The following is a 27,991-nucleotide window of genomic DNA, read 5'->3' as shown; positions in this document are numbered from 1 at the left end:
ATGAACAACCACAGCTGACTCTTCATGAACCACCACAGCTGACTCTTCATGAACCACCACAGCCGACTCTTCATGAACAACCACTGCCGACTCTTCATGAACCACCACAGCTGACTCTTCATGAACCACCACAGCTGACTCTTCATGAACCACCACAGCTGACTCTGGATGAACCACCACAGCTGACTCTTCATGAACCACCACTGCTGTCTCTTCATGAACCACCACTGCTGACTCTTCATGAACCACCACTGCTGACTCTTCATGAACCACCACTGCAGACTCTTCATGAACCACCACTGCAGACTCTTCATGAACCACCACTGCCGACTCTTCATGAACCACCACTGCTGTCTCTTCATGAACCACCACAGCTGACTCTTCATGAACCACCACTGCTGACTCCCACCCAGGCTTGTCACCACCACCCTGCCCGTTGACTTACCAAACTGACCCTGTGGAGCCCCTCGCATATCCAGCTGCCATGCAAGAAACAAATGCCAGATTGTTCAAAGCGGTGTTAGGCCCACTCACGCACTCACTCACTCAAACCCCGTTATAGCGCCCGACTCCATGGCAACGTGATGGGAGTTATTCTTTCCTTTCTCCCAGAACTAGAGAATCTCACCAGGTGTGTTTGGACATCAAACATATCAACACTATAAAATGTAAAACTCCGAGGCTTAATTGGGATGTTATTTCATTGTATCATTAAGATAGCTGTCAGTGATATCTCGACGGAGTGATATCTCCTGTGAAAGGCAGTTTTAGATGATAGACATAACAAAACAAAACCATGAAGTACAATTTTATTTTCTTCAACACGAGAAAACAGATAAAAGTAAAACCACAATCTCTCATATTCTGATAAAAGTATTGCTATTTAAAATATAAAAAAAAATATCAATGTTCGCAATCAGCCATCACGATAATGAGTGACAGTGTCATAAGGCACGCAACGAGAACAGTCGTGGAAACAGCAGAGTGGGAAAACGCATTCGGCTGTTGGCAATATTCCACGCAAACTGCCCAGTCATCGAATCTGAGCACCCAACCCGTGTTAGTCGCCGCCTACTCCCAGCAGCATTGCACGGGGGACCCACTCTAACCCGGCCCCAGGGGGTATCCTACACTACCACGAGGTATGGGAAATCTCAACCACAAGACAGCAGAGCATTGCACGTCAGCCATTAATGCTTCAACAACACAGCAGGCCTATCCGTCTAATAACATATATATGTCCGTAGAGAGTCACAGAGCGCCGTCTCATAACAAATAGATGTCCGTAGAGAGTTACAGAGTGCCGTCTAATAACAAATATATGTTCGAAGAGAGTCACAGAGTGCCGTCTAATAACAAATATATCTTCGTAGAGTGTCACAGAGTGCCGTCTAATAACAAATATATCTTTGTAGAGTGTCACAGAGTGCTATCTAATAACAAATATATCTTCGTAGAGAGTCACAGAGTGCCATCTAATAACAAATATATCTTCGTAGAGAGTCACAGAGTGCCATCTAATAACAAATATATGTTCATAGAGAGTCACAGAGTGCCGTCTCATAACAAATATATCTTCGTAGAGAGTCACAGAGTGCCATCTAATAACAAATATATCTTCGTAGAGAGTCACAGAGTGCCATCTAATAACAAATATATGTTCGTAGAGTGTCACAGAGTGCTATCTAATAACAAATATATGTTCGTAGAGAGTCACAGAGTGCCGTCTCATAACAAATATATCTTCGTAGAGAGTCACAGAGTGCCGTCTCATAACAAATATATGTTCATAGAGAGTCACAGAGTGACGTCTAATAACAAATATATCTTCGTAGAGTGTCACAGAGTGCCGTCTAATAACAAATATATCTTTGTAGAGTGTCACAGAGTGCTATCTAATAACAAATATATCTTCGTAGAGCGTCACAGAGTGCCATCTAATAACAAATAGATGTCCGTAGAGAGTTACCGAGTGCCATCTAATAACAAATATATGTTCGTAGAGTGTCACAGAGTGCTATCTAATAACAAATATATGTTCATAGAGAGTCACAGAGTGCTATCTAATAACAAATATATCTTCGTAGAGTGTCACAGAGTGCTATCTAATAACAAATATATCTTTGTAGAGTCTCACAAAGTGCTATCTAATAACAAATATATCTTCGTAGAGAGTCACAGAGTGCCGTCTCATAACAAATATATCTTCGTAGAGAGTCACAGAGTGCCGTCTAATAACAAATATATGTCCGTAGAGAGTTACCGAGTGCCGTCTTGTAACAAATATATGTCCGTAGAGAGTCACAGAGTGCCGTCTTATAACAAATATATGTCCGTAGAGAGTTACCGAGTGCCGTCTTGTAACAAATATATGTCCGTAGAGAGTCACAGAGTGCCGTCTTATAACAAATAGATGTCCGTAGAGAGTCACAGAGTGCCGTCTCATAACAAATATATGTCCGTAGAGTGTTACAGAGTGCTGTCTAATAACAAATATATCTTCGTAGAGAGTCACAGAGTGCCGTCTCATAACAAATATATGTCCGTAGAGAGTTACCAAGTGCCGTCTTGTAACAAATATATGTCCGTAGAGAGTCACAGAGTGCCGTCTAATAACAAATATATGTCCGTAGAGAGTCACAGAGTGCCGTCTAATAACAAATATATGTCCGTAGAGAGTCACAGAGTGCCGTCTAATAACAAATATAAATCAGCAGTAGTCGACAAAGTAGCACAGCCACGAGGTTTTATACTAACAGGTAGCCAAAAACATAATTTGTATGGATATATGTCAATATTTACACCTCATGATGACCCTTATATCAACCTACCGTATATATATTACTGGTGCTGTTATTGCTGTTATAAGTACTAGTTTTCTTATATTTGTTATAGGTATTATCACCATTATTACTATTAATAATATTATTATCACCATTATTACTATTAATAATATTATTATCACCATCATTAGCATTAAAACTATTTATCGTTATTTCATCGACATGTAAATAATATCTTAAACCATTTTGAACTATCAAAAGTTATCCGAGATTTTCACTCTGTCGCACCCCCACAACACCTACAGATTGGTATCCTCATATTTCACTTATCCTATGATAAGATTAGCAAGAAGCCCTTGGTACATTTGGTTCGGTAAGTAAAGCTAACATCAGTCTTCCTGGTATGAATGTATCATGTATACAAGGCCCTGACTCTAGACAGATGGGTCCCTGGAGGTATTGCCGTCATGACGTCAACGGCACGCAAGATTCACACAGTCTTAAAGAAAGAAAAATTGGAAGAATAAAATACATTAAAATTCTTAACAAAAATAACAATACTAAAATACTGATACGCACGGAGTATTGTGTAAACTGTTACATATAAATATTTAACACACAAACCAGCATTGTGTCCACGAGAGAATGGCAGGTGTATATGATATGAGTATCATCAGTGTTTTGTTCAAAGGACAAGGTAAGCTGCTGGCGCTCTGGTCCATCTGCATCACCCATATGCAACGCAGCATCCTAGACGTGGCCATAAAAGTTAGCAAACTTCACATGTATTTGCCAAACTATATTTCTTTATAATACTTAGCATTAAATATAGAGTTTCGGCAAAAGTGTGTCAAAAAGGTTTCCAGGAAGTTATTTTCTAATATTTGATGTTAAATTGTTTACAGTTAGGTAGAAACAGTACAAACACACTGCAAAACAGTCATCTTGGTCAAGACTCATTGTATGACTTTCAAGAAATTGACCTTCTCACTCATTTTAGCCATATTTCTCTACTTGCCAAAAACAAGTACAAAAAGCAATACAAAGGAAAGTTTATGAGCTAGTTATATAATATGACTGATAACTTTCATTACAATATTTTAGCATTGTGGGTGATCTAAAACATTGACATATCGTGAAGATCAAATATGCCCTTGTCATACCACGTTGTTTATCTAAATAATATTCATAAATATAATACTTTCTTGATTATGGCAGTTTGACAATCAGGTGTGGTAATTATGCGCTGTGTAAAACAAGCATTCAGTTCAAACAAATCACGAGGAAACACAACACCATGTATATCTAGAATAGAAAGATCATCAAAATATTAAAGTATAAATAATTTAAAACAACAACTTTGGAACTTTAAAATTATGACCCATAATATAAATGATATAATCACTTATCTCAGACAGATTCACCATCAGGACCGGAAGTCCTCTCAATATCTTCCACCAACAAGACCAACCCAGGACAGATTCCGCCTGTTGCCATGAGAACCAGACAAAAGTTCAATCATTGACATTGTCCTCTACGTAGGCCCAACCCATACATCCTTTACATAAACTAGAAATGGAAGAATATTCCTGCGTCACAGGGGCATCACGTGACGCCTCATGCCTTACACTGGGCAGACTTCGACTGTAGACTGGAAGTTGTCTGAAGACTCAGTGGAAGCTGTCTGCCAGCCATCTTGGATCCGTGTCTGGAGTCAGCACCTGAAGTACAATTGATTTAGTGTGAGCAAAGGGACACGCGTCTGCTTCATTCAAATACTGTTGACAAAATGTAAACTTGTTTGAAGCCCCTTGTATAAATAACAGAGCACTAAAAGTTGGTCGTGCCTCTGTCATGTGTTTGTCGTGCGTTTGTCAAGTGATTGTTGTGCGTTTGTCATGCATTTGTCATGTTTGTTGTATGTTTGTTGTATGTTTGTCGTGCGTTTGTCATGTGTTTGTTGTTTATTTGTCATGTGTTTGTCGTACGTTTGTCATGTGTTTGTCGTGCATTTGTCGTGTTTGTCATATGTTCGTCATGTTTGTCGTGCGTTGTCATGTTTGTCGTGCATATGTCGTGCACTTCCGGTAGAACAGGACAAGCTTACCCTTAGCACCCTTGCCATCTTTTCAGTAATCCATTCATAAAATGTTCACGTCCATTTTGCCTTTTACGCCCAATGGAATCTGAGTCGGCAGATAGTAGAGACTGGTTATTTTTTTACAATGACGTTTTCTATGTAGACATACCCGAAGAACCAGTTTCATTTTCAGCTCTGGCGTGATTCCCTCTATCTCTGTGACGAGGGGATATGATTGGTCGAGGACCATGTCCGGAGCACCAATCAGATCCTTGATGTCGATCTCAGCAGATCCGTAGACTGTGTCCTCCTTGCTGTCCTTCACCTGGAGCAGACGACAAATGTAAAGTCCGTCTCTCTGGAGAGGTGTTCGTTTGGCTTGGTTTGTTCGTTTGTTTGTTGTTTAACGCCGCAGTCAGCAATATTCCAGCTATACGACGGCGGTCTGGACAAGACTATCCACTGCATTGATCCACACTCGTTGATAAAAGTGGATCGATGCTCATGAAAAACCTATTCTAACCCAGATCTTCACTGGTCCAATTGAACAGCAGTAAGATGCACACACATACGAATATTCGAAAATCATTTAATGCAATTCAAAGTGTATTATTTTCCGTGACCAGCAAAACCTATTTCCACCTTTTCCAAATATGGATGGACATGGATCTACATGGATGCACAGTTCAAACCTTCAGCGTCAGCATCTGTTCTCCTGCGCATGTGACCAGGAACCGGAAGTCCTCCTGCCACGAGGGTTCCGGTGCGGCGGCGGCCTCGGTGCTCGTAAACTCCTGCTCCATGAACGACAGGCTCACAACGGGAGACACATCTTCTGGTTTCTGGTCAGGTTTCTGCAAACAGTAGTTGGAACATAACAGCGATAATGGTTTCCAGTAGAAATAACACGTCATTGCCATATGCAGTGTAGGTGAGTTTGGTTTAACACTGATAGTTGCCGCTCTTAGATGTCAATCACTTTGGTAAAACCCACAGTGCTGACAAATCAGAACATAATCAGTGCGAATCTGGGTACTCGAACCCACAATCATATACGTTCCTGGTACCCCTCTGGACACAACTCTGCACAGAAAATCTACCTTACAGAAATCGCTGTCTGAAATCGGCATAACGGCTTTATACTACGTGTGTGTTAAAGAAGTGATCACTGTCCTTTCACTCTTTGCGCCAATATCGCAAGAAGTATGAAACCATATCACACATGAAACCTTCCATTCATGACTTGACACAGATTCAGCGATGCGGCGATCTCAGTGCTGAGACTGCCGTAAATCAATGTATGGGAGTTACGGTCATAAGCAAACTTTGGGGAACAAGGACTTGTTATTAGCTTCGCAACAGACAACAGAAGCGGTCCTTGTACTCACCAGTAATCCTTTAGCAGAGTCCACACACACCATCAGGAGGCACCGCCGACATTCCCCCTCCTGCAGGACACACACATAGAAGTGACACATAGACGTAACATAAAAGTAGGTGAGGTGAAATGAAATGTCGCGCCTCCAAGATCATTGCATTTATATAGCGACGTGCATGTGTGCATGTGAGCTTGTACTAGTCCTGAATAATGCCGATTAATCCTGAGTAATGCTACCCCACTCATATACAGTATACTGACTCGGAGCCGACCAGTCCTTGTATTAGCCCCTTAATGCACAGTGCCAGGCAGGGTAACAACAAATACAATATTTTAACATATTTTGTTATGACACGGCTGGGGATAGAACCCGGAAATTGCGCTCTCCTGGCGCACGCTCTACCACTAGACCACTGAGGCGGTGACACATATAAGTAACATGGTGCACTCAACCAACACTCAATCACATTTTCAATCTGTCGACTCTGTCTATATTTGGGAGCCCACATGCCTGTAATGCACTGTCCATGGGTGAGTGATGGACCCTCAAAGCTGCAGTCAGAATTATTACAGCTGTACCACGCTGGGGTGTAAACAATCACAGGGTGCCTTGTTCCAGAAAGTAGATGTAGAAAGTTAAAAATTCAGAATGATTCATTATTAATCAGTTCTAGAAGAACATGTCACTAAAGTTAACAACGATGATTAAGTGGGAACCGTTCTGAGTTGCATCTCTAAGTTCAGGTCCTTAAATAAAGCTCCAGTAAAATCCCTACCTTCTGCAGCATCGATGCGTCGTTGGCCAGGTAGAACCATTGGAGCGCCAAGTTGATGCTGCCCTGATCCACGCCCTGCAGGGGGAGCCACTGAGGCAGAAACACGGTTTGTTATTGGCTACCGATGCACGCGACATGTTGACGCCACATAACTGACAGATTATATACAGGACAGCTGCACCACAAATCTTGCCATCAACAGACCAGATAGGCACCAAGCAAGGATGATGTCTGTTTGGCTTGGTTTATATGGATTGATTTTACATTACACAGGACTGTGGCTTGAGCAATATCTGTCACATGTGGAAAGTCTGGGACCTGGTGTCCCTACAGTGTAACACCTACCTCGTCCACCTTGCCTGCCTCGATCACACGGGATATCTGAACCGTAGCACTGTGGACATAAACAAACATCAACGTTACGATTTGTTTGTTTGTTGTTTAACGCCACACTCAGTACTATTAAAGTATATTTCAACGGTATTCGAATGACTGAGTCTCGACAAAACGATTCAGAGATTGCCATCATGAGCATCCATCAACGGTTGACGACCCTCGCATATGTGTCATACCAGCTGAACAAGACGTCCCATAGCCTTGTTAAAGACCATAAAATATTCAAAGTACCGTGACAAATATATAAATAAAGCATGTAAACTGATAGAAGTAGACAACATCTGTGCACGGCAGGTGCCGCTGGGTAATACATGACAGTGTGGTGTGACGTTACTGACGTTCCCAGGAGGTCGTCGCTGCCCACGGTGTCGTGGTCCATCACCCTCACTTCCAGACGTTCCTCCGCCAGGTCCACCAGTGCCTACAACACAGGGGCAGTCGTCAATGGGATCTAAAGAACGGGATATCTACTTCATCCGTCATTGTAAATGATGTACTGATTAAAAAACATTATGATGACGTCACGCTATTGTTGCAGTTCATTTTCAGCCACAATTCACTGGCCCTTCTGAACATGCATGAACTGATGCAATGTTGTCTTTATGCAAAATTATTAATTGCCTAGGACTGCCTTAACAGTAACACGTACATTGAAAGATCACTGAAAGATCATTGAACTCAAAGTACCCATTGTTAGACCTCCATACACCCAGGAGGTCCTTACAAGCAGAACATAGCGAGAGTCAGAACATCGCGGGAGTCAGAACATCCCAAGAGGCACTTCACTAAGGAAATATCACCAGCAAAAGTGAGTGAGTGAGTGAGTATCGTTTTACGCTGCTTTTAGCAATATTCCAGCAATATCACGGTGGGAGGCACCAGAAATGGGCTTCACACATTTGTACCCATGTCGGGAATCGAACCCGGGTCTTCGTTGTCACGAGCGAACACTTTAACCATTAGGCTTCCCAACCGCCCTAACATCCAAAGGGAAGTATCACAAGGAGAACACCCCTGGGGGACCATCACTAGTGGAAACAGCAACTTACATCAAACTTCTGGTCCCACTTGGCGTCCTTCTTGTTCTCGAGGATCGCTGTCAGGAACGTCTGGTCGCCAACTGCGGGAACAACAGGGCATAACTGCAGACCCCTCGAAGCATTCAGAAACATGTACTACTACAGCAGCCATCAATAGGTATGTATGCATGCTTCCTCAGGTAGGGTATATTTTACCAATATAGTGGGATGGTTTAAACACATGACACAAGTCTCACAAACACGGGACAAGTCTCGCATACACGACCCAAGTCTCAAACACACATGACACAAGTCTAACACACACGGGACAAGTCTCGCATACACGACCCAAGTCTCAAACACACATGACACAAGCCTCACACACACGGGACAAGTCTCGCATACACCACCCAAGTCTCAAACACACATGACAAGTATGTGTTCAAACAACAGAATAACAAGGTAACTTCCTTCAAAATAACTTAACTGACCTTTGACCTGTGCATATGGATCTGATATTCCAATTCCATCGGCGTCCCTGAGTTCCTTGGCCTCCTTCACGTGTATCGCCAGCACGCCCTGCGCATGCGTAAATAATGTTAAAGTGGCGATATGGATGAGGACAACCAGACAGAGGCCTGTTATTTCTTCACAATGTCAGGCAGCGAGGACAGTTTAACTTGTAGAGTGTACCTACATGGGAGAAGAGTTTAACTGGCTCCCAAAGGAGTTATCGCTTATCTACATTCTAGATATCGCTGCAATAAAATTGCATCTCCATGCTTTGCAGACCATTGCGATGTCATTGGTTACCATGACGTCACAATCAAATGACATCACTAATGACTCTGCTATTGAAGCTGTTAGCGGTGCTTTTTACACTAAGACACAGCTTAATACTGTCTACAAACTGAAAAAGTTGGAAGAATGAAGTTGGATGATAAATAAAATCTCACCCTTGTGTCTTTTGATATCAAATATTTCAACATGAGCTGATAAAGTTGAAAAAAAGGCATGCCTCTCTATTTAACTTAGACAACCTACATACGAACGAGGACACTCAGGACAGCGTAACTTGGAGATCGTACCTGCGGGGGGGGGGACAGCCTAACTTGGAGAACGTACCTGCGGGGGAGGACAGACTGACTTGAAGAACGTATCTGCGGGCGATGACAGACTAACTTGGAGAACGTACCTGCGGGCGAGGACAGACTAACTTGGAGAACGTACCTGCGGGCGAGGACAGACTAAATTGGAGATCGTACCTGCGGGCGAGGACAGACTAACTTGGAGAACGTACCTGCCGGCGAGGACAGACTAACTTGGAGAACGTACCTGCGGGCGAGGACAGACTAACTTGGAGAACGTACCTGCAGGGGAGGACAGACTAACTTGGAGAACATACCTGCGGGGGAGGACAGACTAACTTGGAGATTGTACCTGCGGGCGAGGACAGACTAACTTGGAGAACGTACCTGCGGGGGAGGACAGACTAACTTGGAGATTGTACCTGCGGGGGAGGACAGACTAACTTGGAGAACGTATCTGCGGGGGAGGACAGACTAACTTGGAGAACGTACCTGCGGGGGAGGACAGACTAACTTGGAGAACGTACCTGCGGGGGAGGACAGCTTAACTTGGAGAGCGTACCTGCGGGGGAGGACAGACTGACTTGGAGAACGTACCTGCGGGGGAGGACAGCCTAACTTGGAGAACATACCTGCGGGGGAGGACAGACTAACTTGGAGAACGTACCTGCGGGGGAGGACAGCCTAACTTGGAGAAAGTACCTGCGGGCGAGGACAGCGTAACTTGGAGAACATACCTGCGGGGGAGGACAGACTAACTTGGAGAACGTACCTGCGGGCGAGGACAGCGTAACTTGGAGAACTTGGTCCCCTCTCCAATGATATACTCCATCCTCTTGGGGAACACCAGCAGGTCCGAGAGCTGGCCCTGGATGATGGCATGAAGCTTGGAACTGGAGACAGACATGTACTGACAGTCAGCAACTCAGTATAGAGGGATACTCATGGCTATCTTGCACGCTACGTCTTTCACACATGAATTATAACAACAGGTCGTGTTGGGCACCTGTTCGTGACGGCTGGAGTAACAATGTAGCCAAGTCGCACTTACTTGAACATTGGAATGTCCATGATGTTGGCCAGGTTCGTCAGGTCGAAATCCAGATTCTGTAAAATTAAATTGTTTCCGACCTCGTTACATAAAGCAATCTCACATCTCTACGATGATTGTAAGTCCATGTTACAGTATGGGACTTATGATAGTCATAGTATTAGGATAGCTTTGTTAAAAGTTACCCTGCTGTCGAAACTCAAATACTCAAATACTAGCGTGCACCTTGTGACATGAGTGAGTGAATGAGTTTGGTTTTACGACTCTTTAAGCAATATTCCTGCAATATCCCTATGGGGGACACCAGAAATGGGCTTCACACATTGTACCCACCTCGGGAATCAAACCCGGGCCTTCGGTGTGACAAGCAATAGCTTTAACCACTAGGCTATGCCACCGCCCCCTTGTGACCTGAGGCCGACTGACATATCATTTATCGTCCAAAACTAGCTCCCACAGGAGATATTTACATTGTAGACGATTGTGCCGTCATTGTCACCATGACGTCACAATCAAATGACATCACTAATGACTCTGCTATTGAAGCTGTTAGCAGTAATTTTAACACTTAAGACACTGCTTATTACTGTCTACAAATTGAAGAAGTTGGAAGAATGATGTAAACACTAGTTTACATTTCATATCAAAAGACATTCGTGTGAGATTCTCCATGTATACACTGTGATACTCCCTCAAGGTGTATTAGTTTGTTTGTTTGTTGTTGAATGCCACACAATATTCCAGATATATGACGGCGATCTGTAAACAATCGATTCTGGACCAAACAATCCAGTGATTGACATCATGAGCATCAATCCACGCAACTGGAATACAATGACATGCATCAATAGTTTTCACAGCGGTGGGAATATTATCACCGCGGGAGAAATAGTTTTCTGTATTTCCATGTTAGTTTTTGACATTTTTGCTTTTGTTTTTGACAAATTAAATTTTAGTTTTTGACATTTTCGTTTTTGTTTTTGACATTTTCATTTTAGTTTTTGACATTTTCGCTTCACTTTTTAGTGATTCAATATCTTCTTTGTACATGATTTATCACATAATGTGTGACAAATCGTGTTAATTGTCCCTCCATATCCCTTATGGGCCACCGTAAAGGTTACATGATTATCGTAGTAATCGATATTGTTTCCGATATTTCACAGTCGCCGTAGTCTCACCGGGTTCGTGATGAAGAAGAAGGAGACACCTCCCACGAGGGGTGCAGCACTGAGGAGGGGCTTCAACACCACGCGCAGCGTCCCCGACAGCTGTGGGGGGAACATGATCACATGACATGTTGTTATAGGAATACATTGACAGGTTGTAACATGCAGGGTCAACAACTAAAGACCAATCTGATGAGGTGGGAGTGAAATGGGGTTAACATCGCGTCCAAGATTATTTCACTTATATGGGGACGTGTGTGTGTGTGTGTGTGTGTCTGTGTGTACTAGTCCAGACTGATGCCAATTTTAAAGTGCTAGCCCATGTCGCAGTTTAGCAGTATACTGATTCTGAGCCGACCAGCCCATGTTTACTCCATTAATGCTGAGTGCCAGACAGGGTAACAAGCAGTACCATCTTTAAACGTCTTTGGGAATGACGCAGCCGGGGATTGAACCCAGACCTTCCGCTCTCCGGGCAGACGCTCTACCACTAGACTACGGATGTGGTCCCAGTCTGATGAACACAGATCACCATTTGATGGGTAAATCGATATATCATACTTATACATGTGTGAAACATTCACACGAGATCAACCGGGATTCAACGACAGTTTGTTCATGCCATGATAGACGTCAATCATTACATTCAGAGTATGGGAGATGCACTCAAACTCATCTTACAGTTATCAAAGCAGCAAAGACGAAAATTAGGTAAGACAAATTGTTCAGTGTCTCATTTTAGAAGAGGCAGAGCGAGAACCTACCTTGATGTGTTTGATACCTGCGGCGTTAGACACCAGGAGGCCGACGTCAATGTCAGCATCGCCATCATAGCTGAAACACGCGTGGAAAGTCATTGTGAAACTCACGTCCTCCTGACAACGTCATACATACACTGAACTAGTAAACAAGAGATATATAATTGGGTCATGACCTGGACCTACCAGCTGGTTACATCACAATGGCTATATCGGTACTTGTGACAGCGCACCGTCAAGATCCTATGATTGACGTCAAAGGCAACTATGCTTGTCATAAGAAGCGTCTAACAGGATCAGGTGGTCAGGCTCACTGTCTTGGTTGATGCATGTCAACATATCCCAAATGATCCAGGGTAGAATAGGTCCTCAGCAACCCATGCTTGCCGTAAAAGGCGACCATGCTTGTCGTAAGAAGCGACTAACAGGATCGGGTGGTCAGGTTCACAGGCTTGGTTAATGTATGTCAACGATCCCAATTGCGTGGATTGAAGCTTAGCATATTAATCAATGGATTATCTGGTCCAGACTCAATTATTTACAGTCCGCCATCATATAGCTGGAATATTTCTGAGAATGATACAACAAACAAACATAAAAATGGGAAAGCGGACTTATAATCAATTGACCAGGAGTGAGTGAGTTAATAGTTTACGCCACATCAGCAATATTTCAGACATATTGTGCCGAGATTTGACCAGGACACCTCAAGACTGATGTAAGACAGGTTCACTCCGCGGTCGACAAAGACGATTCGGGTACACTGGCGCATTTAGGTTTATGATTTAATGTTAGCATCAAGTATGACTCGTTTTATTGTTAATTACACGCATGTATTGTGATCTTACTTGAGATCGAGGTCCATGTAGATCTCTCCCTGTCTGATGTTGTAGACTCTCACACCATCAACCCGCAGTGGCTGAAACAGACGCAGTTTGCTGGTAAACTGTTTTCCGTTAAATAGTATTTCCGTTTTACCAACGTCAACAAATTTATTCATGACTACAATCACTCACCCAACTCAACCGCACTAGTGGTAGAGCGTCCGCCCAGAGAGCCGTGGGTCCAGGGTTCAATCCCTGGCCAATCTTTTAACCAAAAGATGTTAAAAGATGGTACTTGTTGTCACCCTGCCTGATGCTCAGCATTAAGGGGCTAAAACAAGGACTGATCGGCTCGGAATCAGTATACCGTGTCTGGGTGGGGTATTCATGTTAAACTGCTGCATCTTAGTGTGCTAGTACTATAAATCATCTTTAGTCCGGACTAGTACACGCAGCCACACACACGTGCATGAACATCGCTTATGAGTGCAATAATCTTGGAAGTGACGTTAAACCCCATTTCACCTCATCTCACCCCACTCACCTACCCATCCATACCCACTCACTCCCTCACTCACCCACCCACGAACCCACCCACCCACTCACTCACTCCCTCACTCACCCACCCACCAACCCACCCACCCTCACACCCACCCACCCACTCACTCACCTACACTCTCACCCACCCACTCACCCTCACACCCACACACTCACTCACCCACACACTCACTCACTCCCTCACTCACCCACCCACCAACCCACCCACCCTCACACCCACCCACCCACTCACTCACCTACACTCTCACCCACCCACTCACCCTCACACCCACACACTCACTCACCTACACACTCACCCAAACACTCACCCACCCACCCACCCACCCTCACACCCACCCACTCACTCACCTACACACTCACCCACCCACTCACTCACCGACCAACTCACTCACCCACTCATCCAATTTAACTCACAACGGAATGGTGATATTAACCTTCTCGTTCCCTTCTGTCAAATGAACTGACCTTAGTGCCCATGTCGACCTTGCTGAAGGTGAAGGACGACATGACGGCTTCCTTCACCTTGGGCTCCACGTGCTGCTTCAAGATGTCGCCCATGAAGTCGCCGATAAACGGCCATAGTTGCTGGATGATCTGAAGTCACACAATCAATACCTGTAGTTACAATATAACAATCCCATAGTGCATAGAATTCTGATATCAGACAATCAACAGCTGTAGTTACAATATAACAGTCCCTAAAGTCACCGAAGTCAGACAATCAACAATCCATGGCTAACCTGATGCCCAGTGTTTGTTGGTTTGCTTCTCGGCAAACGTCCCAGTCCTACTTGGTCCAGCCATATCGAGATGCTGTGATTGAACAACGTACTGCTTTTACCCTGCTCCCACGGGGAATATTTAGAGGCTGTCTTCACATAATAGTGTTAAAGTAGATATAAAGATTCCCTGTTAGCTGAAGAAGTCTGTATTACATTACATTTAATTGAGCAACAGTAACCATAACAGGACATTAGGAAAATATCATACACAGTCTGTGTCCTAGCAACCGTTTTAATCAACACAGACCTAGATCCGAGTACTGACAATTTGAGGAATGCCTTACAATGGCAGGCTTCAGGATTACCGCACTTCCTCTGTTAGGAGCTGAATGTTGGAAGAGTGTTGACCTTGTCAGTTACGATTTCTCCCCTTTAATTTGAATTAAAAAAACTAACTGAACAAAAGTGTCCATTTACGTCACTTCCGGTATTAGATACGAAGGAAATAAGGGCCGGGTGGTGAGTCGGTGAGTCAGTTAATTTGAGATAACAAGTCCAAGAGCTCTTAATAGAGAAGATACGACATGAGAGAAGTTGGTGTGTTGCTGAACTTGTGTTACGGCAGCTGGCCTACCTTATTCAGCCATTCTGCCTGATCTGTTTCTGGGAAGACAATCTGCAACAAACAAACAAATCAGATGACGACACTTGAACGTGGACATTATGTCAGGGGGAACAGGTGCGCGGAGAAGCGGCAGTAAAATGTCCAAACAACGACCCTGGTGCGTACAGGTGACCCCTATGCACATATAACGTCTGTGTTAATACAATATTCTGAATGAAAGTTCAAAAGGGTCATTTCATTAATTTAAAGAAAAGGACTCGGAAAAAGAAATGATAAAAGCAAACAAGACGGATAACTTATACAAAGAATCGAACGAACAAGGTACATGCAGGTTAGTAGCAGGTGTACACTAGGAGGCAGCGCTACTGGGGGTGTTAGACCTTTAACCTCAGTTAACCAAGCAACAATTTTGTGTCTTTCGATTCAATTGCAAACCGCAATGCATGATATCACTGTGAAAACATTCACCGCAACAGATGTCTTCGTGGCCGAGTGAGTGAGTTGTTTTAGTGGTATTTCAGTACATCGCGGCATACAAGTTACATTGCGTGGCACGCGTTAAGCGATAGACAAAACTACTTCGGTATATTCCACAAGCATGGATGTTGTGCCGATAAACCAAGAAACATTGCCTCGGCGACTCTGGGATTCGAACCCACGATCTAAGGAATCTCGCACGCCTATCGCCATGATGGGACCTCTTTGAGAACCATAATTGGTAGACGAGATTGTGTCTTCAGTAATTATGAAACATTACAGGACACTCACTCACTCGCTACCATGGTAACAGTGGGTCAGCAAATGACTCACTCACTCACTCGCTGTATGAACTATTTTATGAAGTCCTGAGTTCTAAGTTCTCACTACATGTAGGTGTGGTTCCATTTAAACTAAACGTTTTTGCACCAAAGGGTGAACTGCGCCTTTAACTGACATTGTGTTGTTCAACATCAGACTAAGATTTGATCTCGCTGTGGCTCCAGCTGTGAGTCACGTACATAATTGGGTTGTTATTTAACACCGTATTAATGTAAAGAATCTCCTTATGTCCGGATACAGACCGTGTGGGGAAATCGATACAACCAACAGCGTTACAAGATCTCTGCTAGCCACACAGCTGGTGGCCTCACGTACTGTGTATGTAGCAACACGGCGGCCAATATGCCATCAGTTAGGTCTCATATCATGATGTTTGTTTGTTTGTTTGTTTAACGCCGCCAGCAACATCCCCGTCATATAACGGCGGTCTGTAGATAATCGAGTCTGGACCTGACAATCCCGTGATTGACATCATGATCATACATCTTCGCAATTGGGATACGATGATATGCATCAACCAAGTCAGCGAGTCTGACCACCCGATCCCGTTAGTCGCCTCTTACGACAAGCACGTGTTGCTGAGGGCCAATTCTAACCCGGACCTCCACGGGCGATCTTAATTATAAGGCGCAATTACACTCAATGACCTTGAAGCATCATATTTCCATGAACGGGTCCATGTTCAGGGATATGGAGCCCACGGAAAGGCTAGGTCTAGACGTATTATTTAGAGCCCACAGCAAGGCTAGGTCGAGACGTTTTATTTTGTAGTGCCCGTGTGTCTCTGTGTATACCAGGCAACCGGGGCGATGGAGTAGCCCAGTGGTTAAAGCTTTGGCTCGTCACGCCGAAACCCTGGGTTCGATTCCGTGAGGGGGACAGTGTGTGAAGAACATTTCTGGTGTTCCCGGCGTGATATGGTGAGAATATTCCTGAAAGCACCAGAAAACTCACTCATAATATTCCTCCTAAATTTGAGTCACCCCATTAGGGTTTTATTGTCACCCCATACACTATGAGGGTTATATTGTCACCCCATACACTATGAGGGTTTTATTGTCACCCCATACACTCTTAGGGTTTTATTGTCACCCCATACACTCTTAGGGTTTTATTGTCACCCCATACACTATGAGGGTTTTATTGTCACCCCATACACTATGAGGGTTTCATTGTCACCCCAAACACTATGAGGGTTTTATTGTCACCCCATACACTATTTAGGTTTTATTGTCACCCCAGACACTATTAGGGTTTTATTGACCCAAATAAAACAACCTAAGGTTGCCATGCCAGCAGGCTCAGGTCTTAGTGAGTCGTTGATGAAGGTCTATGTTCAGCTGTCGTATGTTGTTGCCACTTTAGGATGTATACGGTACATTGTGTAATTAGAGTAATTGGTTATCACTGATGAGGATAATGCAGCTGGAGGAAGCAGGCGGGGAAGTAGGAAGACTGATTCCGAGTTTGCCAGGACTGACAATTACCCCTTGCTCCACGCCTTGTAGACAGACGCATGTTCTGTGTCAGGTCCCGGGTAGCACGCTGTTTGCTACAGAGGGCACGGGTGGCCCACTCGTCAAAGGCGCCGCGATTCGCAGTGCAGAGTTGCGTCCCTTGGGCACGCCAGAAACCTATGATTGTGGGTTCGCCCGATTTAGTTTCTAGGTTTGTCAGCACCATACCCATGCTCTTGGGTTTCACCGAAGTGGTTAACGTCTGAGACCTGAATCACTTCGGGCTGACATGCCTTTATATAACTGGAATAATGTTAAAAGCGGCGTTAAACCCAGCTCACTCACTCACTGTTTGTTACACCAATCACTCAGCTCCACAGACCTGATACTGTAACACCCGCAAAACCATGCTACTAACGGGACCCGGTGGTCAGGCTCGCTGACTTAGTTGAGGCATGCTCATATCAATCACTGGATTGTCTGGTCCAGGCTTGATTATTTACAGACCGCCGTCATATAGCTGGAATATTGCTGAGTGCGGTGTTAAACAACAAACAAATAAATATTATCAAGCTGTGTGTGTTTTCATCACTATTTACAAGTCACGGTCTGCCTCGGGTAACGAGGTCAGGGTTATTGCCCACAACACAACACAACACAACACAACACAACACGTCATCCTTCGACAACCAAACTATCGCATCGTTCGACGAGCCCCAGTGAAACATTGATAGCGGGTTCCTGCAGGTCTTGGAACTGTCACAGCGAAGGTTGAACCTTCTGACAATAAGATTGATGGTCTGTGTTTCTCCGTGCAGCTTCTGCCCCTCCGTTTCGCCCCTGCCTTAGGAACTGAGAATGATTAAACTTACAATAATCTTAATCTAAACATTTTCAAAGTACGGCCTCATCCATGATCAGACATATACCACACCAGATAAGAGCATATATATTTTCTAGACCACAAGCTTTGAGAATTTTCCTGCTCGTGACCTTGACTTTTGACCTTATGACATGTGCCAAATGATTTCTCCAAGGCAAGTTGGAAGAAGTCCATCCATGAAAGTATGTCATCTATTAGATGACTATAATATTTGCACGATGAACAATAGAAAAGACACCGATGGCGACGACGGGCAAATTCCGACAAAAACCTTACATAATACCGTTTGACGAGGCTGCTAGGTAGACCACAATGTCACCCAGTACAATGTTCTGGACACCTAAGGTGCCTACATACATCCTGGGACCAAAGAGTGAACAGCGATGACGACAACCTTCAGCTGGCTAGAACTTGTTGCGTGATGTGTAAACTGGGACAATGTGTTGGAGTCAGTGAGTGAGTGAGTGTGGTTTTACGCCGCTTTTAGCAATATTCCAGCAATATCACGGCGGGGGACACCAGAAATGGGCTTCACACATTGTACCAATGTCGGGAATCGAACCCGGGTCTTCGGCGTGACGAGCGAACGCTTTAACCACTAGACTACCCGACCGCCCCCAATGTGTTGGAATTTACACAGTTTTATTGAATATATTCAACATACACAATCACACAGCTGTGTGTAGACATTTTAGATTCACGTGCAAAAAATGATCGGCAGATATATGACAGTTGTATAAAACGGAAGTTTTACATTGTATAAATGTTATATGACCATCCAATATTACGCATGCCAATTCAACTTTTATCGATTGATGGTGTATATGAGTTATAACAAATGGGAGACAAATGCTTCAGTGCAATTATACAACTATTAGCAAAATAACAATTTAGGAAATTGTGCCGTGAATATTGCTGTTGACTTGTTAGTCCTAGTTGTGCATTGTGGTCAACCTGACTTCGGAAATTGGTCCACATGCAGACACCACTATTTACCAACATGTAATAACGGTGTCTCAACGTTGCATAGAGAATAACGGTGCACTTTCATATCCTGAAAAATAATATGCAGTTTTATACCCTGATAAATAATGTGCAGTTTGACAACCTGTTAAATAATGTGCAGTTTTTTACTCTGTCACATATCGTGCAGTTTTTTACCCAGTTAAATAATGTGCAGTTTGACACCCTGTTACATAATGGGCAGTTTGACACCGTGAAAAAAGAATGCCGTTTGATACTATGTCACGGAATATTAACAGGTGTGTAAATACAAGCCGTGCTTATGTAAATGAAAATGTGTTGTGCATAAGAATAAGGTGACTCACGACCACGATTGCTGCACAGGTGCACAGAACAAGATTAGCAATATGCAGCCATTCGGCAACTGTAACACTGAATAGTCAACTGTATGAGTGAGTGAGTGGTTCAGAAAGCTGCAGGGGGATAAAGTGAAACACCTCTGAACACAGGCGTCTGTAGGTGCGTTATAGATTACAGTGGGGTGAGTGAGTATGGCCTTACACCGCTGATAGCAATATTCCAGCAATTTCACGGGGGGTGGGGGTGGGGGGCGCAGAAATGAGCTTCACACATTTCTCCCACATGTGTGAAGCTCATTTCTGGTCCTTCGGAGTGACGAGCGAACGCTTGAACCACTAGGCTAGCCCACCGGATTACAGACCAATAAGAACGACTTCATGCCTCTTTTCATATCAGAAACCCTGCAGATGGGCAAGAATACAGACTGATTTAAACCGTTCTGCTGTAATCGGCGCGACAAGACTGTTCTAAAGGGATGCGAAGTCAAAACCAGTTCTGCGCATGTTCAGAGGGCAATTCCCTAATCCTGAGTGTGCGTCTGATTGGTCTGCAAGAGTGAAGGAAACATCTGTCTACATGCGAATATGTGCGTATGAAAGACGAAGCCAATCACTGTTTCCACGGCGACTTTATTAGCCTGCAGATCCCACAGCATACATCAAGCAAGTCCAGCTACCACCCTTGCCGAACTAGGCGGGAATTCCTCGGCTGGAATTCCTGGGCTCGATCGTAGCGCCACCAGTGGCTTCTACGAGTTATGTCCCTTCTGAGCCTCTCTTTTGGACTAATCAAATCCCGCCTCTCGCATCACTTGCATTTGTTTCAAACCAAATGGCGGCGCTCAGTCAAAACGATCCAGTCGAAAATCAAGATCTATCTACATTGTGATAAAACGGGTCTTACATCGCGAAGTGCATCAAATCACGTGAGCACCTTGATGAAAAACATGAACAGATTTGGAAAATATCTGTTGACAACGAGTTAGCGGTGCACATGCTTTGTAAATCCTGCAATCCACCGAAATCTGCACGACAGTTTACAAACCGGATTTCGATTTCGTTGCGCGATTTTGATTGGACTATGCATAGACTCGTTAGTCCAGCCAAAATGTAACTCCATAATACCAGCCTGGTTCGGCAAGGGTGAAAACTGGACTTTTATAGTCAGTTAACTCCCTTGCCTCGGGAAGATGACAGCATATAGTTTATACAACACTCACCCCATCCTTCATCATCCCCTTCTCAGCTCTCTTTTCTGGAAGTAAGAGACTTGGGGTGCCTTAATACTCGAGGGTTCCGTCATAGAATTATTTTTAGATTATATTTCGGCGACATAGATTAGCCCAGGGCAGTAATGGTTCTAACCAGTCCTCCGTATCCCTGTAGATACACAGAGGGCGCTGTTTTCTACAGTTGGTGCTTGTGTGCTGACCGCGACAGTCTTTATTCACGGATACAACTCCTTGTAATATATACCCAGTACCCCGTGTTATATAGCCCATTACCCCGTGTTATATATACCCAGTATCCCGTGTTCCCCCGTAAACTAGTTACCGCATGGGGAAACTATATACCCGTGTATAACTTCTTTAACTGGTTGTGTTTGAGAGCTTAACAGTGTACATAAACATAGACCCCTGCTAGGCAAGACATAACCCGCACAATAACCTTCAGGGGTGTAATTATAAAAATAATAATAATCCATTTGTGTTGCGCTGTTTCCTTGCACCAGTATTACTCCGACCAATGAATGTGCACTCAATTTCTTTCTCAGCTTCCTAGGGAGTATACAACCCAAGGTGCTTGTGAGGCGCTGGAAGGTATTATATCATTCACATTATTCTTTCACTGATGGTTGAACAGAGGCATTTTTCGAAAAAGTCACTTGCCTGAGGAGCCCTAGAAACCTCTCAGGAGGTGGAATTTGAATACAGAGTCACTCTATCCTCCTGCAGTCAGTACCCGTGAAGATCCGGGTTAGAATAGGTCTTCAGCAACCCATGCTTGTAGTAAGATGCGACTATGCTTGTCGTAAGAGGCGACTAACGGGATCGAGTCGTCAGGCTCGCTGACTTGGTTGATGCATGTCGTATCAAACTACAGACGAACGAACAAACAAATCCTGCAGTCAGATTGGAATAGATTGTGGAATAGATTATAAAAAATGTCAAACTTAACTTCCGAACAGAACACGAAGCAGCGTGTGTAGCCCTCGTGGCCCCTCCTGTCGCGATATGTGGACTTTCAGTGTGTGTGTGTGTGTGTGTGTGTGTGCGTGTGCGTGCGTGCGTACGTGCGTGCGTGTGGGTGTGTGGGTGTGAGTTTAAGTGAAGAGTATTGGCGAGGGCATACATCATTCATTCTAGAGGGACACATCATCCGTAAGTCCGAGTGTCGAGTTGATGACTCTAGATAAAACTCATTGTCACTTAAAGAACGAAAACAAAGAAAAGCTGATAAACTGTCAACTGTTCAGAAACACAGAAGTCAGCCTGTTGTTCAGGGGTACGTTTTTGCGACTTGATCAGAGACAGCCGTTCATAAAATCGGGTCTTTGGACCGAGTATGGGTAGCTGCGACCGTGACTGTGGCGCGAAAGCGACCTTCACCTTGACCGTAACGCGAAATACAAAACAACATGGCGGAGTGAGGAAATAACAGGAGTGCTTTGGCTTCACCGGCAGACATTTATCGATCAGCCGAACAATTTGCTGTTCGATATTATATTTCAAGTCACCGCCCTAATCTGTTTCATGACCGCAACGCGAAAACACTAAACATCGTTTCTGGTCAAGCACATAAAAAAAGCACCCGACAACGTTAGGTTATCGAAGTGTGACGTCACGCACAATGGATGACGTTCTATCGTATTGTTCTTAACACTAAAGCAATGTGAGATCATATCGCTTCAACAGACCAACCAGCATCGAGGATCGTCTGCAATATCGTAAAGTTATGACACACAACCTCATGTGAGTGAATGAGTTAGTGAGTGAGTGATTTTGACTTCAGTTGTTTAGTAGACAGTATGTTATTTATATCCTGGCGTTACATTTCACACTTGCAGCAGAACACAACTTCATGTCGGTATATGCTGAAATCTAAAGTAATAATTTATTCTGTTTGTTGTTTGACACTGCCCTCAGCAATATTCCAGTTATAAGACGGCGGTCTGTAGATAATCGAGCCGGGACCAGACAATCCAGTAATTGACATCATGAGCATCGATCTACGCAACTGGGATACGATGACATGCATCAACCAAGTCAGCGAGCCTGACCACCCGATCCCGTTAGTCGCCTCTTTCGACAAGTATAGTCGCCTTTTACAGCAAGCATGGTTTGCTGAAGACCTATGCTAACCCGGATCTTCACGAGTCCTAAAATAATTATTAAAAAAAAGATGGCGGACGAATGTTGCGGCAAAAAAAAAGATATGAAGACGTTAATTGTAAGCAGCCGCTGATAGATCCCGCACTGAAGACGTCGTGGCGTCGGGTGTGGAGTTAGTGTTGTATGTGTAGATGGACATACGACAGATGAAAGCCAGTGTAACTACATGCAGTCTACGGCCACTACAGGATCAAGCACAACACAAACGGGGCAGTTCAGCTGGAACCTTGAAACCAGTCGCCTATCTTGTCACAAACTTGTCCCAAATGATCCGTGATCGGTACAAGTTTTGTCAGAATGAGTGATATCGTATGACATGATACATGGAACAAGAAACTAAATGTACAAGAATCCGTCCCTCGCAAGGGTCGGTTATATCATATTTACTACTCGAAAGAAGTTAAAGACCACCTGATGCCTTCATATTACTAAAGTTAATCTGCCATAGCAGTAATATAAAAGAATCGGTTGTTTTTAACTTCTCAATCTCGAAACAACTTTATTCACCCAAGACTATATTCAAAAGTCATTCGTGATGAACTACTTCGTCATAAATATATTCGCCATAATGTATCATTAAAGTATTGTAGTATTTCTATTGTCGTTTGTCTTTAAACTACCACGCAGTCAACACAGATTTAGATTTGGACATATTCCTGGATTCAGCTACAATAATCCCGCTTCAATCACAGGTATAACAACAGGCAGATATTGCATGTCAAAACAACTAGGCCCCGCCCCTCGACGCGACCACGCCCCTCAACTCCTCCCTGACAGTTCCAACTGAACGCCCCCTATACCCACCCTCCTGAACACCCCGCTGTTCGGGCCTGAGGGGTCACAATGGCCGCCAATTCCAAACTTGCGGTGGATTTCGCCGATGAGATTTAACCAACAGTCCATAAGACAACGCAACTGAAAAACCGGAAATCTTTTATTGGCAGGGAGATGTAGCAGACCGTATTGACAGTGGCCTCTACTGACCTAGATCATATAAATGACACTGGGTTGTTCGTGTGATTTATTGCAGTCCTAAGCAGAAGGGGACACTACAGAACACGGTGACAGCCACGGGGCAGGGACACGCCTCACTTAAGTCATTGTACCATGGTTAGGTTTTCAGTGAGAGTTTGGCTTAACGCCGTTTTATCACAGCGTGTCAGCTTGGTGTGGAAGCTAGGAAAGTCCGAAGTGGGGCAGGTTTTTTAACGTGTGTACCAGTGATTAGGTATTGTTTTACGCCGCTTTTAGCAATATTCCAGCAATATCATGACGGGAGACACCTGAAATGAGCTTCACACATTGTACCCGTATGGGGAATCGAACCCGGGCCTTCGGCGTGACGAGCGAATGCTTCAACCACTAGGCTATCCCACCTCCCATTGACGTGTTTCACTTCGTGAAAGCCACGAGCACGAATGTGGTGCTGACAAACCTACAGAAACATAATCAGGGCGAACCGGGATTCGAACCCACGATCACAGATTTCTTCACGCTTAAGAGACGGAATTCAGCGATTTGCTGAGCCGCAGACAACTGGGCCACCTGTGCCACCTGTGCCACCTGTGCCCCCTTTGTGTTTCAAGCAAACTTGTTTGTTTGTTTGTTGTATAAAGCCGCACTCAGCAATATTCCAGTTTTTTTAGCAAACTCGTCGGCGCCTTAAAGAAGTTCAACTGGAAAATATAGAAGTGTATTCAAATCAGAAGCTCCTATTCCTTGGGACTCCGAAAGTCCAGGTACACGTAAAGATTGCTTTGTGAGTTAGTTAGTGGGTTTAATGCTGCTTTGAACAGTGCCTCACTCATTCCACACCGGATCAGTCCATTACTGGAGGCACAACACAGTGCGTAAAGTGCGTCTCTTTGTTACACGTGTATAAGTACTGACCTACGAACCTAGGGTTATTATCGTTGGGGAACTGGGATTCGAACCTACGATCATCATATCCTGGGACGTCTACGGGGCGCAACTCTGCAAGCTAATTCCGGCTCCCAAAACGACTGGACCATCCGATTGGTATTTGTAAAAGGAGCCTTTAACACAGAATGTGTCTACCCACAATATATAAACGAAAGTTTACATAGGGTGAAGCAACATAATTTTCAAGAGTAGATACCACTCTGAGTCAGACTTAGAAACTGAATGTGGGACACATTTTAATATTCCTCGTGAATTAAGAAAATGTAACTTTTGTAACTTAAATCATTTCGAAAAAGAATATCACTTTTTGTTAATTTGTCCAGCTTATAGCCATCTTAGGCAAAGTTACATAGAATCTAAATTTCACATCTTTCCAAATATTCTGAAGTTTAACACACTACTGTCATCGCAAGACCCAATTATCAATATGAATACAACAAAATACTTGTTTTATGCCAATGCTGTAAGAACACAAATACTCCAATTTTGATTATAGGCAATTATGTTAAAACTGCTTTTATTATTTAAAAAAGCAAAGAAATGTGTTGTATCTAATACTGTTTGCACCTAAATTGTATTGCGTTTGTACAAAAAGGCCCGTGGCCTACGAGTACCAAGGAAAGTGAAGTGAAAAAATACCACCCTGAGACCGACCCTAACATAGATACGAATGAACAAAAATATACTTCAGTGAAAAACCGACGTGGCTCGGTCGTTTTAACATCTTGATTCAAATACTTAAATTGTAGCATGAGCAAATATCATTCATAGTCTTCCGCAAAAAAATCCTACTTGAGCGCTAATACAAGCCGGTCCATCACTGAGTACCGGCACTACTTCAGACTGGAATAATAATGAGCTTTCACTTACAACAAGATCCCACATTAGCATACGGACGAGTCCCCTTCTCGCGTTCAATGGACATGATCACAACACAAAATGGTCCAAAGTGCAAGTCTGGTGTATAGTCACAGTTAGGCGTCTTATACTGGGTGACAGGCACATGCAGTCGGAGGGTCTCATATATGTCACCTTTCCCGATCTATTTTCAAACTGATATTTTAAACGTTACAAACAAACCTAAAAACACAACAAATCCCAAGCTTTGATTTCTTTGTCTAGAATTGGGGAAGTAACAGATCACTGCTATTTATAAAATCCAACATTTCCGTATTTTCAGATTTCCGTGACCAGTCCGATAACCCGTGTTTCTCCGGAAATTTCTGTTCTCTGTTAATGACGCGTTATAAACCAATATTTACTCGCCCTAGAGTCCAGAAATATTAATTGTTACATTGTATAGATGGTCGGATTTATATATTTTATATAATTTCAATTTAAATCAATTCCTTTCTTAAATATTCCTACATAACTGCACCCAAATGTGTTTGTAATGAGCGTGACGTCTATTTAAACAAATGCACTCCCTTACATTACATCTAAGAGCCCGAGCAAGGCTATATGCCCGCGTCGGTCGACTGATCGCTGTGTTTTCCTAAGGCAGCGAGCGACTTACATCTCCAAGAACGCCCATTCAGCGAGTGCGCTCACCACAGCACCGTGTGTGCTGGTAGCGGACTAATGTTAACGTTTATACATAGATAATAGCCCATACTCCACTACTGATACACCACATAACACTATTGCTAGGGTATACTCACCACAGCCGCCATGTTGCTGAGTCGGGAAGTCAGTCAAGTTGTTACGATCGGACCACGGGAGGTGTAATCCATATTGAAGCAGGCTCATGAATATTCATGAAGTCACGTGATCACACTCAGGTGAACGTCGTCAGTTGTTTATTGCTGCGGTAGACATGCCGATCTCCTGTCATTGTGTTTGTAACGTTTTAGTTATAATAATCAATAATACTGACGGATATACATACTGACGGAAAATTAAATTCTAAATGTTTTTGTTGTTTTTTTGTAGGCATCAAGTGTACATCTTATACACAACGCAACAGTTTGAAATCGTGTAATCTGTGAATCATGAAACGGCTTCAGTTTGTTTGTAGGGAACAGCATAGATAACGCATTCTGGAGTAATTGGAGAATACAATTCAATGGAAATGCTACACGTGAATTCGCGTAAAACACTCAAACTGTAACAACATCACGCACCATCACAATAATAACTGCATCACTGTGTGATTTGGACACATCTCACCAGAAAGTATTTAGACGACTCGGTGAGCTGGAAGAGAAACTGACATACCCCATGCATGGAAATAACAGACATTATTCGTTTATTTCGTGCCTCGAAAACGTGAATCAAATCGCATTACGATCTTATTGTTTAGTCCGATACGACACCCTTCTGTGCGAAGACAATTATCAGTTCGGAGTAAGAAATCTGATGTTAATCAGACTGAAGTGAATCGATCATTGCCATGCAAGATGTAGACGTCTTTAGGAGTAGGAGAATGCACCCAGCCACACGCCCTGTTGCCCACAGAGAACTGTCTCACAGGGCTTTGAGCAACATTCCAGGCGCAGGAATATATAATTACATAGATGCAGCTATATACAATGTATATATAATTACATAGATGCAGCTATATACAATGTATATATAATTACATAGATTCAGCTATATACAATGTACATATAATCACATAGATGCAGCTATATACCATGTATATATAATTACATAGATTCAGCTATATACAATGTATATATAATTAGATAGATGCAGCTATATACAATATATACATATAATTACATAGATGCAGCTATATACAATGTATATATAATTACATAGATGCAGCTATATACAATGTATATATAATTACATAGATGCAGCTATATACAATGTATATATAATTACATAAATACAGCTTATACCATGTTTATATAATTAGATAGATGCAGCTATATACAATGTATATATAATTACATAGATACAGCAAAATACAATGTATATATAATTAGATAGATGCAGCTATATACAATGTAAATATAATTAC

At 43.3% G+C, this 27,991-nt stretch overlaps 1 protein-coding gene across 1 annotated transcript; it reads right to left on the bottom strand.

Annotated features, from left to right (window-relative positions):
- Positions 1-795: 795 nt before the first annotated feature.
- Positions 796-26,741, bottom strand: LOC139465958 (extended synaptotagmin-1-like). Its single transcript, XM_071247974.1, has 18 exons — positions 26,685-26,741; positions 23,905-24,015; positions 15,237-15,278; positions 14,346-14,474; positions 13,347-13,417; positions 12,505-12,574; positions 11,753-11,842; positions 10,572-10,627; positions 10,293-10,413; positions 8,924-9,011; positions 8,463-8,533; positions 7,752-7,834; positions 7,363-7,411; positions 7,018-7,107; positions 6,252-6,311; positions 5,556-5,717; positions 5,033-5,188; positions 796-4,504 (listed from the first exon to the last, which is right to left on the bottom strand). Exons 1-18 carry the CDS (start codon positions 26,694-26,696, stop codon positions 4,454-4,456), a joined length of 1,512 nt encoding a protein of 503 aa, XP_071104075.1. The 5' UTR covers positions 26,697-26,741; the 3' UTR covers positions 796-4,453.
- Between the last annotated feature and the right edge of the window lie 1,250 nt (positions 26,742-27,991).

The sequence above is a fragment of the Haliotis cracherodii genome, unplaced genomic scaffold, assembly GCF_022045235.1.
Source record: "Haliotis cracherodii isolate W230 unplaced genomic scaffold, xgHalCrac1.p SCAF_18, whole genome shotgun sequence".
NCBI classification, from domain to species: domain Eukaryota; kingdom Metazoa; phylum Mollusca; class Gastropoda; order Lepetellida; family Haliotidae; genus Haliotis; species Haliotis cracherodii.
This window is presented reverse-complemented; position numbering and strand designations above follow the sequence as displayed.

What these genes read in the sequence shown, in the direction of transcription:
- LOC139465958 (XM_071247974.1), bottom strand. An exon ending in ACAGCGGGGTGTTCAGGAGG is followed by an intron (nt 15,279 to 23,904) that starts GTGGGTATAGGG and finishes TGTTTGTTGCAG; the next exon opens with ATTGTCTTCCCAGAAACAGA. An exon ending in AGGCAGGCAAGGTGGACGAG is followed by an intron (nt 7,108 to 7,362) that starts GTAGGTGTTACA and finishes TTTCTGCCTCAG; the next exon opens with TGGCTCCCCCTGCAGGGCGT.